The sequence below is a fragment of the Oreochromis niloticus genome, linkage group LG3 (genome assembly GCF_001858045.2).
Source record: "Oreochromis niloticus isolate F11D_XX linkage group LG3, O_niloticus_UMD_NMBU, whole genome shotgun sequence".
NCBI lineage: Eukaryota > Metazoa > Chordata > Actinopteri > Cichliformes > Cichlidae > Oreochromis > Oreochromis niloticus.
The window spans coordinates 39,709,245-39,728,741 of NC_031967.2; the positions used below are offsets into that span (position 1 = coordinate 39,709,245).

The 19,497-nt window shown below is 40.8% G+C and overlaps 1 protein-coding gene across 1 annotated transcript; it reads right to left on the reverse strand.

Moving 5' to 3' along the window:
- Positions 1-4,300: 4,300 nt before the first annotated feature.
- On the reverse strand, positions 4,301-6,257 carry LOC102077624 (tripartite motif-containing protein 16-like). The gene has a single exon (XM_019354687.2). It carries the CDS (start codon positions 6,195-6,197, stop codon positions 4,509-4,511), a length of 1,689 nt encoding a protein of 562 aa, XP_019210232.1. The 5' UTR covers positions 6,198-6,257; the 3' UTR covers positions 4,301-4,508.
- Between the last annotated feature and the right edge of the window lie 13,240 nt (positions 6,258-19,497).

The following is a 19,497-nucleotide window of genomic DNA, read 5'->3' on the forward strand; positions in this document are numbered from 1 at the left end:
AAGTTCTTCTAAAAATGTATGCAATTTATATGCCTGAGGCTTATTCAGAGATTTACACAACAGGGAAAGTTCATTTTTAAGAGCAAGCCATGAAGGGCGGGATCTAGCATATCGGCATTTATGAATGTAATATTTTGTTGTAATAATGGGATTGTTTACTAAGAACTCCCTATTTTCATCCTTGAGGATTACTCCTATTTGAATATTCTGAAAAGACCAGAAATCAATATTTCTAGACAAGGATGATATTAAGTCATGGAGAGATTTCCATAAATTTTGGATAGTCACAAGTTGTTTTGCAAATACAACAGTTGTCTGACACAAATTTAAATATTTCCTTCATAAATTCATTAGAGGGGTAGATGTTTTTTGTAGTTTTAAAATGAACTTCTTTAAATTTAGGGGTGATTGGAAATTTTAAATATTTAGTTCTGATCAAGGACAGTACACTTATTACATCAGCGACCTGTTTACGAGCCTCTCGCTGCGGCGCATTGGATATTTTTATATGGACTAAAATATGTTTTTTGTCTCGTGCTTTAGAAAAAGAGCATCATTATAATACTAATATAATAATAATAATGGTGGATTTCACAGAGCCCTGCAAACTCTACAGACAGTGGGAGATCCTGGAAGTGTGCCTGCAGGTTACTTTCCAACTCAGCTCAGTTTAGCGCCATGAGGGAAAAAGTGCATGTTCAGATCCGGAAGAAACATCACGTGCTTTTCTTTGTCTGTCATCATAGAGTTAGCGTTATCAATCCTCATACTTCCCGAAACACTTTGATTTAAAGAAGCGAAGAATTCACAGTCAGACGCTTCTCTCTCTCATCTGTTCTGAATGACAATGGTAAAAATGCTCAACTCAAGCCATCATAACGACACTACTTAACGCCACTCTATGTCCAGTTTTCACACTATAGTTGATACCTGGTAAAAAATAAAAATAAAAACCCTAAATCGCAATACCTTATGAAACTGTAATTTTATCATTAGTGGAACCAGCGGTCAGTTTGGATTCGGGAGAACGAAAACAAAATTTTATTTACATAGCGTCAAATTACAACAAAAATTGGCTCAAAGCACTTTAGGTTTTTAAGGTAAAGACCCTACAAGTGTACAACATTTCTACTTTTAAGATTAGACTTTGCTGGGAAAACTTTCACTTTCAACCTGATGCCTGTACTTTAAAAATATGAAATATTTTCAGAGTAAATCAAAGTGCAGGTTTTTCTCCTGGTTGCTTTAATTTCAGTAGTTCATGTAGTTTTGGTCAGTCAGTGTAATAATCAGGATCATGAATAGGATCAGATGTTGTAATGAGTGAATGAAGTCAGACTGTAGATTTTCCTTCTTCTAGCTGTACTGACTGACCTTTGACCTCATGTGTTGGTGACTCTTCACCTCTGTCTCCTCTCACAGGGAGAAGATGATCTGCAGGATCCTGCTGCTCATCATCCTCACCTCATGTGTCTCTGGTTAGTTTACAGCTTCACTTTATGAACTCCAAATAAAGCTCAACAACAGATTTGTTCCAGTTCTCAGTGTGTCTGCTCCTCTCTTTCCCTCTCTGTCTCCTCGACAGGATCATTTGTAGTCAATGGACGGAGCATAACGGAGTTTCTATACAGCTGGGTGGGTGCTATGATGTTACAGATAATGAACTTTATGTTATTCATAAGGTTAGTTAGTAGAGTTGCCAATCGTCCCGTAAAAAGCGTAATGGTCCCGCATTCAGAGAAAATATTACGCGTTTCGTACTGAGCTGAAAAGGAACACAGTTTGTCCCGGACTTCAGCTACAATGGAAAAAAGACACAAAGCTGGATTTATTGTGTCTTTGCTGCACAGCTGCCTCTTCTCCTCTCATTCTCTCCCCTCTCTCTCCTGTTGCTACTTCAATCGTGAAACTGATCAATGATCAGCTGATCGGCTTTTCTCTCTTGTTTGTTTATCGCCCACTTTGCTCCAGAAAGAGGAAACCAGCGGATGTCGCGCTAAACAACAGCAGCACGTTTAAGCTTGATCAGCTGTTGTTAGAATTTATTTAATATTAATTTCTAGTATCAGCTGATGTTTGCTGGAGCCACAGCTGTAAAAGCTGCTGGTCATGATATCCGTTTCTTTTCTGATGAAACCAGAAAGCCTTAATGAGCAGCTGGGTTTGTCTCGCATTATCTGGCTGGACACAGAGAACATCGAAATGCAGCTGATTGAAGTGAAAAGCTCGACTCTGTGGGGGTCAAAATTTGCAGAACTACGAATGCAGCTGGAATCCACAGCTGTGTGTGTTCATGGAGCTGCATTTTCACCTGCTGGACATCAATACCTGACAAGTTTAACCGTCTTCAGAATATTGCAGAGGCCTTATTACAGTATTTGGCTCTACATATCTGTGTGAGCAGATTTTTTTTTTGTTATAGCTGATAACTATTTGCTGATAGTTGCCAACATCTGCAAACAAATATAATTCTATAAAGTTGTTCTATATAGTGTGTAACTGTTAATATAGAGTGTTATTAAATGTATTGCTAATGCAATCATATGGCACATTGGCTTCTGAGGAAATTTTAGATCTGCCTTCCCCCTTGAGTAAACCATTCTCAAGCCTTTCTCTCCTTCCCTGTATGGTTGAATGTGTAGGTTTTTTTTAAAGTTGCTTTCCCTTTCTGAAAAAATAAACTAACTTTAAATCTTGGAAGGACATCTCCTGCTTCGTTTTAGTGAAATGAACCTGTGCATCTTACTGTGTTAAACATTAAATATGCATTAAAGTGTCTTATAGTCCCTGTTAACACACACCTGCTGACACATGATACACAGTAATATGTGTTTGAATACAACCTGAAACCTGTTAATGTTCTGATTTAACAGCAGATTTCTCCACATGCAGGACAGAGAAATTCCTGCATCTGTCACACAAAAAGTGGAAAATATATTTGTTTGACGTGTTAATCATAATAAGAAATAAATAAAATGCTGGTAGATGCACTTTTTTACAATGAATAATCCATAAGTAACTAAATTCCAATACAACAAGTTCAACATTCATATAAAAAAATCCAACCCTGCAGGGATCAAACATCTGATCAAACACCAGGGTTGGACACAGACTTTCTAATCTGACATCACAAAGTTATTGTGAAGCTGTAAATCTAATTAAAAACTCCCCAAAACTACTATGAGAAAACCCTTAAAAGATAACGATAGAAGAAAAATCCTTTACATATACAAAGAAGCTCAGCAGCAGTCAGAAGAGGCAGATGAGGTGATGAAGAAGAGAGCGTTCAGTGGAAAAAGGCCAGTGAGTTCATGTAAATGCTGCTTCTGCTGTAAGAAACAGACCTAAAAATACATAAATGCTCCATGATTTTCATTTCTATCCATCATCTTGAACACTGGCTATAAATGTGTTCACTTCATTATTGTGTGATTTGGTTTCTTCACGTGTCTCCTTCAGTGCAAATAAAGGACTGTTAGAGTGTGTGCTGTGTGTTTTTCTGAAGCATGACAATCCTTTCCAACAAGTATTTCCAGCTGTTTGTCTCCACTCTGCACTTTAGTCTTTCTTTCTGTCATGTCTGTGTTTGTCCACCAGGTGTCTCCCTCAGCTCATTTTCTCCAAATCAGAAGCATCAGATTTGTGGAGATGCTCTGCCTGCCAGACACAGCTCAGGGTACTGAAACATGTCTATCCTACTGTATCATTTAGTTTTATATTTAAAAGGTAAAATGGTAAATGGCATGTATTTGTATAGCGCTTTAGACCCCAAACGGCTTTACACTACATTCAGTCATCTGATGATGGCAAGCTGCATTGTAGCCACAGCTGCCCAAGGACACAATGACTGAGACTGTTGGAGCCGGGGCTTGAACCGGCCACCTTCCGATTCCTAGACAAACTGGCAACTCTTGAATGATTGAGTGTGATCAAATTTTTCATATGAAAAATGGCATTAAATGTCATCACTCTTGATACAATAACAATGATATAATATCAAAAACCTCAGGGATTCAAAGTTTTATCGCATTTTAAAAGTTCAAACCTCAAAGACATTAAGTTTACGATCATATATGATCAAGAAAATCAACAATCTTCACATTTCATAAACTGGAACCAGCTTTAAATATGACTAAAATAATGATAAAACAATCAATTCTCTAATCATTGACTAACTGATGAATCACTGCAGCTCCAATATATTGTTGCATTTGACAACCCACTACAGCAACTACAGAATAAAACCACTAACCAGACTGATGAAAGATTTCAAACATGCTGAATATGAAGAGTAGTATCATTTAAACTCACATGATTATCAGCCATAAGAACAAATTCAGATTTATATTGATGTAAGGTATATAAATGTAAGTACAGTTTGAATCAGTGCAATATTATTTTCACACATCAATGGACCACTGAACTTCTCAGCTTCTAAAATGTAAAGCCTCATTTAGAAACTACACAAGTACATATAATGGTCAGGGATCAACATCAACCTGTCTTCTCTATTTGACTTTAATCAACTCTGCAGTGGCTCCATATTCTAAAAACCAATGTCCAGAAACACAAAGTCCAGCATAGAGCGGCTGAGTGAATGTGGTCTGGACTCTGTGGAGGAGAGTCATGGTTTCAGAGACGCTGTAGAAAGACAGAATACCTGCTCTGTGATCCAGGTACACTCCTACTCTGGAGGACCGAGGACCTGAGAGGTCAGTTTGGACTTTGTTGTGCCAAAATTGAAAACTGTTTGTGTCACAATATAATGCCCAAGATTTGTCATTGTATCCAAATAAACATCCAAATGGCCTCTCTACTCTGCTCATATTCTTGTATGCGACTGCTACGCGAACGACTCCTCGTTTCCACTCCACCTCCCAGTAACAACATCCAGTCAGACTCTCTCTACTCAGGACCTGATAATACACAGGGAATCTGTCTGGATGATCAGAATAAAACTGTTTTCGTTTCATTAATGTTACTTTTCTGTTCCCCTCAGATAATAACAGATGTGTGTTTGCTGTGTTTGGATCCAGTGTGATTTCATGTGAATATTTTAAGAATCCAGCTCTGGTCTTTGGCTCTGGTGGTGACAGTAAAACATCCTCTTCAGTGACTGTCAGTGAGATGTTTGTCCATTCCTCTCTCAGAATGTCCTGTAGTTTATCTCTGGTCTCTGACACAGCTGCTGTCACATCCTCAAAGTACCTCAGAGGACGAATATTGATGCTGGATGAGTGTGTAGACTCACTGAGTGCTGACAGTGAGGGGTAGTTGTGTAGAAACTGGTTGTGATCCTCTGTGTGTGAGAGCTGCTCCAGCTCGCCGTCTTTCCTCTTCAGCTCAGCGATCTCCTGCTCCAGCTTCTCCTGAAGCTCTTTGACTCGACTCACTTCAGTTTCCTGCTGGGATCTGACCTGCTGCTTCACATCAGAGCTTCTTTTCTGGATGAGACGGATCAGCTCAGTGAACATCTTCTCACTGTCCTCCACTGCTTTATCAGGAGAGCCATTGATGGCCTCCACCTCCTGTTGAAGCAGCTTCACATCTTTCTCTCGCTCCTGGATTCTCTGCTGGATGTTTAGTCGTCTCACCTCAAGTTCCTTCTGCTTCTCAGTCCTTTCTGCTGCAGCTGGGACTGTTTCATGGCCTTTATGTTCATCCATCAAGCAGAGATAACAGATACTCTGCTGATCAGTACGACAGAAAATCTTCATCACCTCATCATGACGAGAGCAGATGTTCTCCTGGAGCTTCTTGGAGGGGGCCACCAGCTTGTGTTTCTTAAACTGAACTACATCATAGTGAGGTTGGAGATGTTTCTCACAGTAAGAAATTAAACAGACTAAACAGGACTTGATGGCTTTCAGTTTCCTCCCAGTGCAGACATCACAGGCCACATCTTCAGGTCCAGCATAGCAGTGATCAGCTGGAGCAGCTTGGAGTCCAGTCTTCTTCAGCTGCTCCACTAAAGCTGCTAATATGACGTTTTTCTCCAGGACAGGCCTCGGTGTGAAAGTCTTCCTGCACTGAGGGCAGCTGTGGATTCCCTTCCTGTCCTCTTCATAAAAGTGGGTTTTAATACAGTTCCTGCAGTAGCTGTGTCCACAGGCTGTAGTCACCGGATCCTTCAGTAGATCCAAACAGATGGAACAAGAGAAGGTTTCTCGGTCCAGCTGAACTCCTTTCTGTGCCATTTCTCCTCTCAGTGTCAGTGACTGTGTGAGTTTATCTTCCTTATAACGGAAACTAGTCTGAGCTGTGATCTCAACAACATGTGTTTCTGCAGTGAATGGAGCCTGTCAGCTCTTACACGTCACCACATGTTGGTTACACCCATCTTTAAAGTGCAGATCTGAAGGGGAGGGAACGAGGAAACACGTGGACAGAGAGGAGGTGCTGTGTTTAAGAGCAGGAAGAAGAGGGAGGGTCATCAGGCTGTGCTTCATGAGCGGTTTGAGATGGATACTGTGTGTTTAACCTTTTTTTCAGCTTTTAAGCTCATTAACCCTTTCTTCTATATACATACACTTCAGTTTAGAAATGTCAGAGTCCTCACTGAAGTTCACAAACAGTCCTTCAGTTTTAATCAATACAGGAGGATTCTGATAGAATCAGAATCTTTATTGTCATTGTCACTCAACGAAATTGAAAATTGTCCCAGATCAGTGCATCATCCCTAACAATATCAAAATATAAATAAAACAATAAAATTCATTAAATAAAATCAATAGAATACCAAATGATTTAATAAGAAGTATCAGTAAACATTCACATACATTCCCACATACATGCTTCAGTCAGCGCATAGATTAATACCAGAGTGGCATGATGGACACTTTTTTGTAGCAATATTCAGACGTGTTATTGCAGTTGGATAAAAGCTGTGTTTGAGTCTATTAGTCCTTACACTGACTGCTCTGTACTGTCTGCCTGAGGGCAACAGTTCAAACAGGGAGTGGCCAGAATGTGAGTTATCTTTTATGATGTTTTGGGCTTTTTTAAGACAGCGGGTGTTGTGTAGATCTTCCTGTATGGGAAGAGGGCAGCCAGTGATCTTTTGGGCAGTGTTAATGATCCCTTGGAGTGCTTTCCTCTGAGCCACTGTGCAGCTAGTGTACCAGATGCATATGCAATAGGTTAGAACACTCTCAATGGTGGCTCTGTAGAAGGACACCAGCAGTCTCTGTGTGATGTTATTCCACCTGAGAATTCTCAGGAAGTACAGTCTCTGTTGGGCCTTTTTCAGTAGCTCGGAGGTGTTCACACTCCAGGAAAGGTTCTCCTCTATGTTGACTCCCAGGGAGCGAAAGTTCACCACCCTTCCTACACAGTCCCCATTAATGAATAGTGGTTGGATCTCTGCCTTTTTCCTTCTGAAGTCTATTATGAGTTCTTTGGTTTTTGAAGTGTTGAGGAGGAGGTTATTGGCCTTACACCATGACGACAGCTGCTCCACCTCGTCTCTGTAAGCAGACTCATCACCCCTGGAAATGAGCCCCACCGCAGTGGTGTCGTCTGTAAATTTCACAAGGATGTTGCTCTGGTGGAGAGGAGTGCAGTCATCTGTGTAGAGGGAGTAGAGCAGCGGACTGAGCACACAGCCCTGGGGTGAGCCAGTGCTGAGGATGTGTGATGGCCAACTCTCACTCTCCGTTTACGGCCCGAGAGGAAGCTGCCAATCCAAATGCTTTACTGTATGGAAGCCCCAGGTCTTGTAGCTTGGCCACCAGTTTGTGTGGAAGGATGGTGTTAAAAGCTGAACAGTAATCCGCAAAGAGTATTCGCCCTTAGTTCCCATGCTCTTCCAAGTGTGTTACAGCAGCATGGAGTGCTGTGGCTACAGCGTCTTCTGTGGACCAGTTTGCTCTGTAGGCAAACTGGTGTGGATTCAGGCTGCAGGGCTGCTGTGATGTGTCTGCGGACCAGCTTCTCAAAGCATTTCATAACCGCTGTGGTGAGTGCCACTGGTCTGTAGTCATTCAGGCTGGTGATGTGGGGCTTTTTAGGCAAGGGGACTATGGTGGAGGACTTCAGGCAGAGTGGGACAGTCGCCTGTGCGAGGGATTTATTGAAGATCCTGGTGAAGATCCCAGCCAGCTGTTCCGCACCATCCCTCAGTATTCAACCTGGCACACCATCAGGACCCACCGCCTTCCTTTAGTTAACAGCCTGCAGAGTGCGCCTCACCTCCTCCTCCTATAGTCCCCCTTCGCCTCTCTGATGCATCTCTTCAGGTTGGATTGGGCTGCGGTGTAGTGGTCCCTGTTGCCAGACCTGAACACGATGTTCCATCTCCTTCAGCAGCTGCTTGACCTCCCGGGTCATCCAGGGCTTTTGGTTGGGATAAGCCGGATACATTTGACATTTGATTTGTCTAGCACAGTCCCACTGCTGGAACGAGACAATTTTAATACAACAGCAAAAGCATTAGACACCACAATACCATAAAACAGTAAGAGAAGGCACGACCTCTCTCATGACCTTAGGATGTGTGTGTATGCCAGAACACTCTGGAAGGCACACAGAGTCTTTGCAGACTACTAAGGATCAGACCTCTAACATTATGCAATTGTTTATATAACTCTAAGCCTATATGAGTATATATTTCTAAGCATAAATGACAATCCACCGATATAAACCTAACAAACAGTATAAACACACTACATGATACATGCTGGAAGTGAATTCTCTGGCTTTGCACTTTAGGGCTCTTTGTGTTTAAATGCAATAATTAGCATTTATTGAACATTTTAAATCTGATTTAAATGTTGTTACTGATTGTCTTTTGTCGTATTTCCATATTTCATGATGTGCCAAGATCTTTTCAGTGGGTCTGGAACACAGCTTTGACTCATGGGCTGTGAGTCATGCCGCTGTAACTGCTTGCTGCATTTCATTGAATTAAGCAAGAAAGGACATGATGCATGGAATTATCACAAATGCTCCAGATCATGAGTTCATTTTCCTGTTTCTCACTGACCACGTTTCCCTAAAATAATTTCACGTATAGAGATTCAGACCAAAGGGCAGTCTTTCGCTTTGCCTCAGCCCGGAGTATGTCTGGTATGTGATCCAGCCTCTCTGGATCATTTTCTTACCTTACATTGAAAAAAACATCCATAAAAATACAGTACAATGTACTATTTTAAATTAAATGAATTTTATCTATTGCTGTTTTTCGACAGGATTTTTTTCAGGATTTTTTAACCACACTTATGAATTCAATCACTTACAGAAACGGCCATAAACATCTGTAAACGATCTATAAAGTACTGGCATCTATGTATCAGTGTATCCATGTTATTTAATACACCACCGTAGAAAGTACACTATAATCAAAACAAAGAAATAAACAAAAAACATCAACATAAACAAAATCAGATTAAAACTTGTTTCTCTCTTTGATCAGGTGACTGCAGCATTTGGCCAAAATGGAAAAATATGACACTCAACACCACACATTACATTTCTCTGTATTAATACTTTCTGGAACCTGTTTTTTAGTGTCAGTGTGTTTTGTTTGAGCATTGTACAGATTCACAGAAAGCTTTGCTATATGGTGGTTTGGAACTAAAGCTTATTTTTCCTATAGATTAAGATGACTTTTAGGATGTACAGTATTTCCCATGATATCCTTCATTACAAGATTTCTTTAAAGAGAAATGAAAGCGTTTTTTACTACCTTATCAAAATGCTTCATTATAAAAACAGCATCAATGTGACATCATTTCAAAAGACTGCAGTAATTATTGGACCGATGTGTTTATGATACACAAGTGCCATATAACCTATATTATAAATCTAGAGGTGCTGGTTATTATATTAGTCTTGTTTTAGATCCAAAGAACACCTGCCTGCATTTAGTCTTCATGGCCATTATAAGCTGTCTTCTAACATCCATAGATTTATGTGATCTGTTTCAGATCATAAGCTTCACAGTTAAGCACCAACAAAAACGGATAAAAATAGATGTCTTAAAACTTTCCGGAAACCATAAAAGACTAAAGTGAACTGAAATCATTTAGTGTGAAGAGCTGTAAACTATATAGACCCAGTGTTTTTCATCTTCTTGTAAATAGTTTGTTGTTTGTGCAGCATATGTTGCAGCTGAAGACTGTAAAGGTAATTTCCATCCCTGATGGTCTCATTTTCTGCCTGCCAGGATCCATCAAAGACCAGAAACCCTTGAACTTGAACAGGAACCTGAACCTGTGTGTATGTGAAGAGTGATCGGTCAAAGGAAGCCATCATTGTTTTCAAAGGATGTGGATCCCCTTCAGATGATGAGTAAGATATAACTGTTTGTCTAGCAGCTGTTGTAGCTAAAGAGTAAAGCAAAAAAAAACATCCATCCATCCCATCCATCCATTCGCTTCCGCTTATCCTTTTCAGGGTCGCGGGGGGCGCTGGAGCCTATCCCAGCTGTCATAGGGCGAGAGGCGGGGTACGCTCTGGACAGGTCGCCAGTCTGTCGCAGGGCTAACATACAGGGACAGACAACCATTCGCACTCACATTCACTCGCACATTTACACCTAGTGGTAATTTGGATTATCCAATTAACCTATCCCCACAAGGGACCTTCTTGCCGCACAGCAAGAAGGTCCTGAGTTCAATTCCACCATCAGGCCGGGGTCTTTCTGTGTGGAGTTTGCATGTTCTCCCCGAGTTTGCGTGGGTTCTCTCCAGGTACTCCGGCTTCCTCCCACCATCCAAAGACATGCAGCTTGTGGGGCAAAAAAAAACAAAAAAACAAAAAAACCCATAAATTAATATTAGTTTTCCACTTTCTACAGATCAGATTCCTCTGGTCCTAAACCTGGACTCAGCACGAGGAAGACGAAGTGAAGGTTGAAGAGGAAAAGTTCTAAATTATATCCTGCTGAAGTTAAAAGAAGAAAATCCTCCATTGTTGAAAGGTAAGAGATAATTATTTTTATACATTACATATCTGCAGTGTACATGCCTTTGTGCTCCATGAGGAAAACCTAAAGGCTGCTTTTGTTTCAATTGCACCTTTAATTAATACTGAAAATAAATGAAAACCATTTTTGTCTAAAATGTGAGATCAGTGTAAAAAAAAAAAAAAAAAAAATCACATGTAGCTTCTCTAAAGGAAACACAGTTTACACACTACCACAGCAGACATTAAAGACAATGACACAATTACTACTCCTGGATCTCTGGGTGGAGACAGAAATTTAATGAAGCTAAGTAGAAGCTGTGAGATGATCCTGAAGCCCAAATTTAAAAACTATAAGCCCAACAGGCTAAAGAGAACAACAATCATTCCCTGTTATGAGCTTAAAACTCTATAGGCCTGCTGAATACTTTTAGTTATTTCCACATTGGATTAGACAGACTACAAGATATTTATAAATGCCTCATATCTTGTCCAGTAGTTAATAAAACTGAAGATTGAAAAGTATATTTTCCTTCTTGATGGTCATTATTTCTGTTTACCAGGACACATCATAAACCAGATGTCCCTGAACCTGAAACTTGAACCTGAAGCCAGCTGTGTTTCTGTAAAGAGGAAGCCATTGTTGTCTTCAAAGGAAAGGGATCCCCTGCTGTTGAGAAGTAAGATTAAATGATGCCCAGTAGGAGTTATAGCTGACGTGTTTCCTTACTCCAGTCTGGTGAACTGGTGATAAAATTGTAACTTAAATTAAGACTTGGGATAGAAGGAAATCATTTTCTGTCTGAAAGATGAAATCACTGCATCACTGTAATCCATACATGATATCAACATGATATTGATGTTTCTCTTTGTGGGAACACCACTGATACAAATTAGTATGTAATTATTATTCTTGAGTGTTAGAGAAAAGTCTTATTTTAATACTAAGATTATTGAATAGTCACGTTTTGTTTATAGTCATGTGTTATAGTACTTTTCAGAAACGGGTGTACGAAGTTCTTTACAATGAAAAAATAAGAAACAACTATGTAAAACAAAGCAAGTTAGACATTTTTCCCCGTTGATATTTATGGTGGCATGAAAGAAGCATTATTGTGAACTGTTACTCAAGCATCGGTACTGTAGTAGAATCCTAATTTTTAAAAGACAGAGCTCGAGATGAACATAAATAGGTTAAAGTTAAGTCTGTCATAAGACAGACACACAAAGTCTAAGCTTTGATTCTTCACGTTGTCTCCACAGAGTTGTTCAGTCTGGTTCAGATGTCTCCAGCCTCCATGAGGTCAGACAGATTGAAAAGTTTTCCTGGAAACCAGACAGACCAGAAACAACAATCTGGTGTGAAGACATCTTTAAAGCTTCGACTGAAAGAGACAAACCAGTCAGAACAGTTCTGACCAAAGGAGTGGCTGGCATCGGGAAAAGATTCCTGACACAAAAGTTCACTTTGGACTGGGCTGAAGACAAGACCAACCAGGACATCCAGTTCATTTTTCCATTCGCATTCAGAGAGCTGAATCTGCTGAAGGATAAAAAGTTCAGCTTAGTGGGATTTATTCATCACTTCTTTACTGAAATCAAAGAAGCAGGAATCTGTAACTTTGAAAAGTTCAAAGTTGTGTTCATCTTTGATGGTCTGGATGAGTGTCGACTTCCTCTGAACTTCCACATCACTGAGATCCTCACTGATGTTACAGAGTCCACATCAGTGGATGTGCTGCTGACAAACCTCATCAGGGGAAAGTTGCTTCCTTCTGCTCACATCTGGATAACCACACGACCTGCAGCAGCCAATCAGATCCCTGCAACATGTGTAAACATGGTTACAGAGGTCAGAGGGTTGACTGACCCAAAGAAAGAGGAGTACTTCAGGAAGAGACTCAGAGATGAGGGAAAGGCAAACAAGATAATTTCTACAATCAGTTCATCACAAACCCTTCACATCATGTGTCATATCCCAGTCTTCTGTTGGATCACTGTGCCTGTTCTGGAAAATTTGTTAGAAACCAGTGAAGAAGGAGAGCTACCCAAGACCCTGACTGAGATGTACATTCACTTCCTGGTGGTTCAGACCAAAGTGAAGAACATCAAGTATGACAAACGGCCTGAGGCAGATCCACACTGGAGTTCAAAGAGCAAGAAGATGATTGAAGCTCTTGGAAAACTGGCTTTTGAGCAGCTGCAGAAGGGCAACCTGATCTTCTATGAATCAGACCTGACAGAATGTGGCATTAATATTGTACAGGCCTCAGTGTACTCAGGAGTGCTCACACAGACAGTGTTGGGAAGGTTACTTTTAAAATGTATTCCACTACAGATTACAGAATACATGCCCCAAAATGTATTTTGTAACATATTCCGTTACGTTTCTCAATTAGAGTAACGTATTCTGAATACTTTGGATTACTTAATATATTATCATGCTGTTTACAACTACATGAATGTGATTTATTACTGTTACTGAAGGTCCGCGGCTCCGAACCGTAGTAAAGGGACCTCTGGCTAATACGGTGGGTTCCGTGTCGGGCTCGTAGCCGAAAAATAGCTTTACTTTGTTGTCTGGGTCAACTTTGCTTGCGAGAGACAGAGAGAGGCGTTGAAAGGCTGCTCCAACGGAACTTATTGTTTCGGAGGAAAACACGAACACAGTGTACAGTCGAGTCTTAATAGCTTACTTACAGCTGGGCTCGTCAGGCACTCTTCTTGGCTGCAGTGGTTATTATTATATTTACATGCTTCCAGCTCCCGTTTCTGTTCGATGACAACTCGTACTTTTCGACTCGCCTTTTTCTCGCTCCTCGCGCTCACAGACACATAACGTGTATGGCAGTCCATTCTCCCTGCAGCACGGACTACACTGCCCATGAGGCTACATTCTTTAGGGCTATGCCTGTAACACTCTGCCTATTAGCTTAGCACAACAACAACAACAAAAAGGCGCTCTCTCATCCAGGAAACACACAGTCACAGAGAGCGCGCGTCACCCTGTAACCATGGCAACCGTAAAGCTGCCGCCTGGAACAACAGAACGTAGCTGTCAAACAAACCCAAACAGTCCTGACCTGCGACAATATGAAACAGGAAAATACCGCCGTGTAATCCATTTATTTCAACAAAGTAACTGTATTCTAAATACTACTGTGCTACTTTCCTCATACCTGAGAAACTTGTCCCAGTGGAAAAGTGGGAGGGTCCGTTGTTAAAAACTGCTCTTTTGGATCGACATCATCTTAGAGATCAATTGCACCCAGAGAGGCCCAGCATTCATCATTGCTTTATTTTCACTGTCCATTTTTTTGCACAGCACCCTTTGTTCCTTATTTTTTCCTTCCTTTCTCTGTGTCACCGGTCTCTGTTTTTTTCAACATTCTCCAGTGCAGTCACTGTATTTCCCCCCTTCTTTTTTTCTAAATATATCACAGTCTTTCTTCTTTTTTCTACCTTCTTTACATGTGGCACTGTAGAGTCCAGTGTTTACCGAAATGCAGAGAGTTGATTGGCTGAGCATTTCTTCAGTGAACCACTACCTAAAGACCTGAAAAACTGCACCAAATAAATCTTGTAATTTGAATTCTGTGTTAATGCAAACTAGCATTAGAGGGTGGTGGTATAAAATGTATGCCCTCAGGATTCACATCTCAGATTTTCATTGTATTATCGTAGGGTCTACCTTACAATATAAAGTGCCTTGAGCCAACTATTGTTGTGATTTGGCACTGTATAAATAAGATTCTCCTGTAAGATTTCTTTCTTTCTGTTGCCCATCTGTACTCATCATTAGGATTAGGATTTAACTTTATTGTCATTACACATGTATAAATACAGTGTAACAAAATACAGTTTGCATCTTATCAGAAGTGCAAAAGCAGTAAGTGCAATAAGAGCAGATACAGATAATTTAAGTAGAGAGCAAATACACAGATATACTGAGATATACAGAAAAGGATAGAATAATGGTAGAATAGTTATGAACAGATTATGTACAGAAGAGACCAAATATACAGATTGGTCTCACTGCACTGCTTGCATCGTGCAAAGTTTAGACTAAACATTGCAAAATATGGGCTAACTATTGTTTGGTTATTGGGTGGCTAGAGATGAAAGTATTGAATGTATATTGTATGTACTGTATTATTCTCTCCATTAGATTTCTGTGATCTTTGACAGGATCCTCAAACTGTCTGACAACAACAAGAAGGTGATGCATGTATAAGAGGACAGGCTGTACCCTGATCATCCTGGCAGATTTGATCACTGGCCTGATGGCAGGTTTGGAAGGACTTGCCAGTCTTGGAGTCTCTTCTGCAGTGATGATTTGGGTTACTTTGCACAGGCTTTGAGCACTCTACCAGCTATTCCGTCAGGGCCAGCAGCTTTCCTCTGATTTACTGCTCTGAACACATTGCGGACCTGAAGTTCTTGGAGGCTAAATGTGTGGGGGCTGTGTTCAGAGGATGCTGTTGGCAGGGTGGTGTGCATGGTGGGGGTGACTGCAGTTTTCTCAAAGCAGGCAAAAAAGTGCTTAAGTTCCTCTGCTAACGAGATGTCCATATTATCTATATTTGTCCCAATGCCTTTGTAATTGGTGATGTGTTTCAGGCCCTCCCATACCTTCCTGGAGTTATTATCAGAGAGGTGATCTGATAGCTTGTTTGAGTAGTCCAGTTTTGCTGCTCTGATGCCTTTTTTAAGGTCTGCTCTTACTCTGCTGTACATGTCCTGGTCCCCAGATTTGTATGCAGAGTTGCGTGCCTTTAACAGTGCCTGAACCTTGCTTGTCATCCAGGGTTTACGGTTGGGGTAGACCTGGACCCGCTTTTCCGTGGTGACAGTGTCCATGCAGTGTTTGATGTAACCCAGCACTGCTTTTGTGTGAGTCTCTAGGTCATCCTGTTCAAAGACACTCCACTCTGTGAGAGCTTCCTCAGAAATGGTGTTAATGGTTCTGATGGTGGGCTTTGTCCTTTTCCTGAGTGTTGTGTATGCCGGGACAACGAGTAGGGAGAGGTGGTCGGACATGCTCAGGTGGGGGAGAGGAACAGATCTGTAGGCTTGCTTAATATTTGAGTAAACATGATCCAGGGTGTTATTTCCTCTCGTAGGGCATTTCACATGTTGTACAAATTTAGGCAGCACAGTTCTTAAGCATGCTCTGTTGAAATCCCCTGCAATGATGTGTACTCCTTCTGGGTATATCCGTTGCTGTTCGGAGATCGTGTCATGTAGGTATGCAAGGGCTGAGCTAGCATTAGCGTCTGGTGGTATGTAGGCTGCTGTTATTAGCACTGCAGGCAGTTCCCTGGGTAGGTAAAAAGGTCTGCACATGACAGACATTGCCTCTATGTCCAGGGAGCAGACTGTGGTGATGATCTTAGTGTTTGTGCACCAGTTGTTATGTGTGTAAATGCACAAACCGCCTCCTCTGCTTTTCCCCACTGTAGACTTTCTGTCGCTGCGGTGCATTGTGCGGACTGCTAGCTGCATCGAGGCGTCGGGAATTCCCTCTCATAGCCATGTCTCCATGACGACCAGGACACAACAGTCGCGGACGATTGGCTGTGCAGAGAGAAGTAGGTTCAGTTAGTCTATTTTGTTGACGACCGACCGTGCGTTGGTCAGGAAGATGCTCTGGAACGGTGGTTTGAAAGGCTGCTTCTTTAGCCTGGTTAGCAGGCCCGACCGGCGTCTAAATAAATCTAAATAAAATCACAACCAATGACTATTAACTCACAATCAAGGTGCATCAGTTTAGGTGCATCTCCTTCATAGTTTGATATATACAGTATATATTTTTAATGCAGAAACACATGTAAAATAGTTGAGCAGATTTTTTTGTAAACTATCTTCTTATTGTAAAACATTGATTCATACCTTGTATATGTTTTTGTCTGGTTTACTGAAGTGCACAGTTGTGGACTGAGGCTGACGTTAAAGTTTCAGTCATAATGCAAATGTACTGTTTATTAGACTGGGGAAATCTGCAGTCAGCTGAGACTGAAGAAGTCGGATGATCTGATATCGTCGTGTTGGTGTTGTTCCCAGATCATCATGAAAATGTTGTTCCAGGTTCAACATTGCAAGTGACCAATCACATTGTTGTGACGTTATTCTTTGGCGCGCCAAGCCATTCGTGCATTTATGAAATTCCAATGTTGCAAGGACAGTATCAGTTCTGCTTACTGTTTATTAAAGGGTTAGGGTCAGGGTCGCAGTCAGGGTCCGTTGATCGGCGGACAGAGGCGGTTTCTCGCAGCTTAAGCACAGTTTTTTGTTTTTCCCGAAGTCGCAAAAGTATGACGTCACAACATTCTGATTGGTCACTTGAAATTTTGATCCTGGAACAACATTTACTATGTTGATCTGGGAACAACACCAACACGACGATATCAGATCGTGCGAAGAAGTCACTTGGATGAGTGACAAAACGTTTTTTCCCACTGAAAACGCTATGTCCAGATGAACAGAATCAACATTTTGGGATGCATCAAGACACGAGATGGGTAGGAAAAGCTGTAAAACCTTTAAAAAAAGAAAAAAAATGTATGCCATCCTTTCCCTCTAGGCTTTATATTTGACAACCCTTTGATAGAAAAAAGAAAAAACTGTAGCAAAACTGTAGTGCAAAGCTTTTCAGGGCAACAGAAGAAGTTTTTGGCAGTGTACCAACAATGGTTGATTATGTACTGATGTAAAATACCCAAGTGTCTGCATGACCTCTGATAAATAATGAAACTGCAATAAAAGACAAAACATAAAACAAAGTTTAAATGTGTTCATATTTGAGCCGTAATGTTTCCCTAGAGCAGCCCCACAGTGGTTAAATAAATTGGTTCAAAGAATCCCACCAAAATTTCTTTGGAAATTTAAAAAAAATTCCCAAAACACACTCCCAGAACAAACAGTTTGTAGCTTTTGACTAAAGTCCCCATGCTTTACTACAACACAACAAGCCTGCCAGAAGAAAGACAAGACTAAAGTAAGTACTTCATCTATAGCTCTGTTTCTGTATACAAACTTAATAATGTCTCAGATTTACTTTAAAAGTTCAATTTACTGTCTAGTGAGGGTATAATTAGATCAGGGGTAGGCAACCTTTCTGATGGCGAGTGCCATTTAAAATTTCCTCAGAAGTCAGTGTGCCATATGATTGCATTAGCAATAAATTTAATAACGCTCTATATTAACAGTTACACACTATATTGAACCACTTTATAGAATTATATTTGTTTGCAAATGTTGGCAGTTATCAGCGAAAAGTTATCAGCTATTTAGAAACAAAAAAAAGACACTTTTTATCCATAACAGCAAATGAACTGTACAACAGAAAATGCAAATGCTATTTATGGTCTCCTTACAACAATGATAAGAAAAATAAACTGGGCCAATATGGCATGTTTGTTAATACAGAGATACACGTTAATGTGATCTCTGGTCTCCCACTCAGAGACACAGGTCTCCGAGTGTCCAACATTCAGACGGCTACCTGAGGACACTCATGTGACAGAAAATCTGCTCACACAGATATGTAGAGCCAAATACTGTCAATAAGGCCTCTGCAATGTTCTGAAGACAGTTAAACTTGTCAGGTAGTGATGTCCAGCAGGTGAAAATGCAAGCTCCATGAACACACACAGCTGTGGATTCCAGCTGCTTCGATGTTGCATTAACTGGCATTAACTCAGCCAGTTAATGCGAGACAAATCTAGCTGCTCATTAAAGATTTCTGGTTTGATCAGAAAATAAAACATTGGTCCATACACCTGAAAGTCCCAAAAATGCATTGTGTCTCAAGTCTATGGATGCATTTTGACTAAAGACCGGCCCACCAGGTATTAAAGCCATAAAGCCTTTGAATGAAAACAAACGCTGTTGTGACAGTGATGTACACTGTCTTGTTGGTAAATGTATGATTTCTATTCATTTTACGTCAGATAAAAACTTTGGTTGTAAGCTTCAGATAATTATTTAATAAAAGCGAGACATTTTAAATGAGAATAAGAAAGTATTTATTGTGCCCCCCCTTTCCCTGTTAATGCCCTACCTGCCCCCCTGGCAACACTTTGCTAGACCCGCCCCTGCACAGTTACCAGCTGTCAGCTACATAGAAAAGGATCCTGGTGTTATTTGTCTCTCAGAAACAGTTCATAACTTCCCTTCAACTCATTCATGTCACCTAAAAGGTAAACCTGTTTCTCCATCACCTGTTCAGCTCTGATGATTCAGTAAGGACATCTCCTGGTTTCATCTTCATGTTTCCCTCTTACCAGATATCCAAACCGACATCATGACCAGCAGCTTTACAGCTGTGGCTCCAGCAAACATCAGCTGATACTAGAAATTAATATTAAATACATTCTAACAACAGCTGACCAAGCTTAAACGTGCTGCTGTTGTTTAGCGCGACATCCGGCAGTTTCCTCTTTCTGGCGCAAAGTGGGCGATAAACAAACAAGAGAGAAAAGCTGATCAGCTGATCATTGATCAGTTTCATGATTGAAGTAGCAACAGGAGAGAGAGGGGGAGAGGATGAGGGGAGAAGAGGCAGCTGTGCAGCAAAGACACAATAACTCC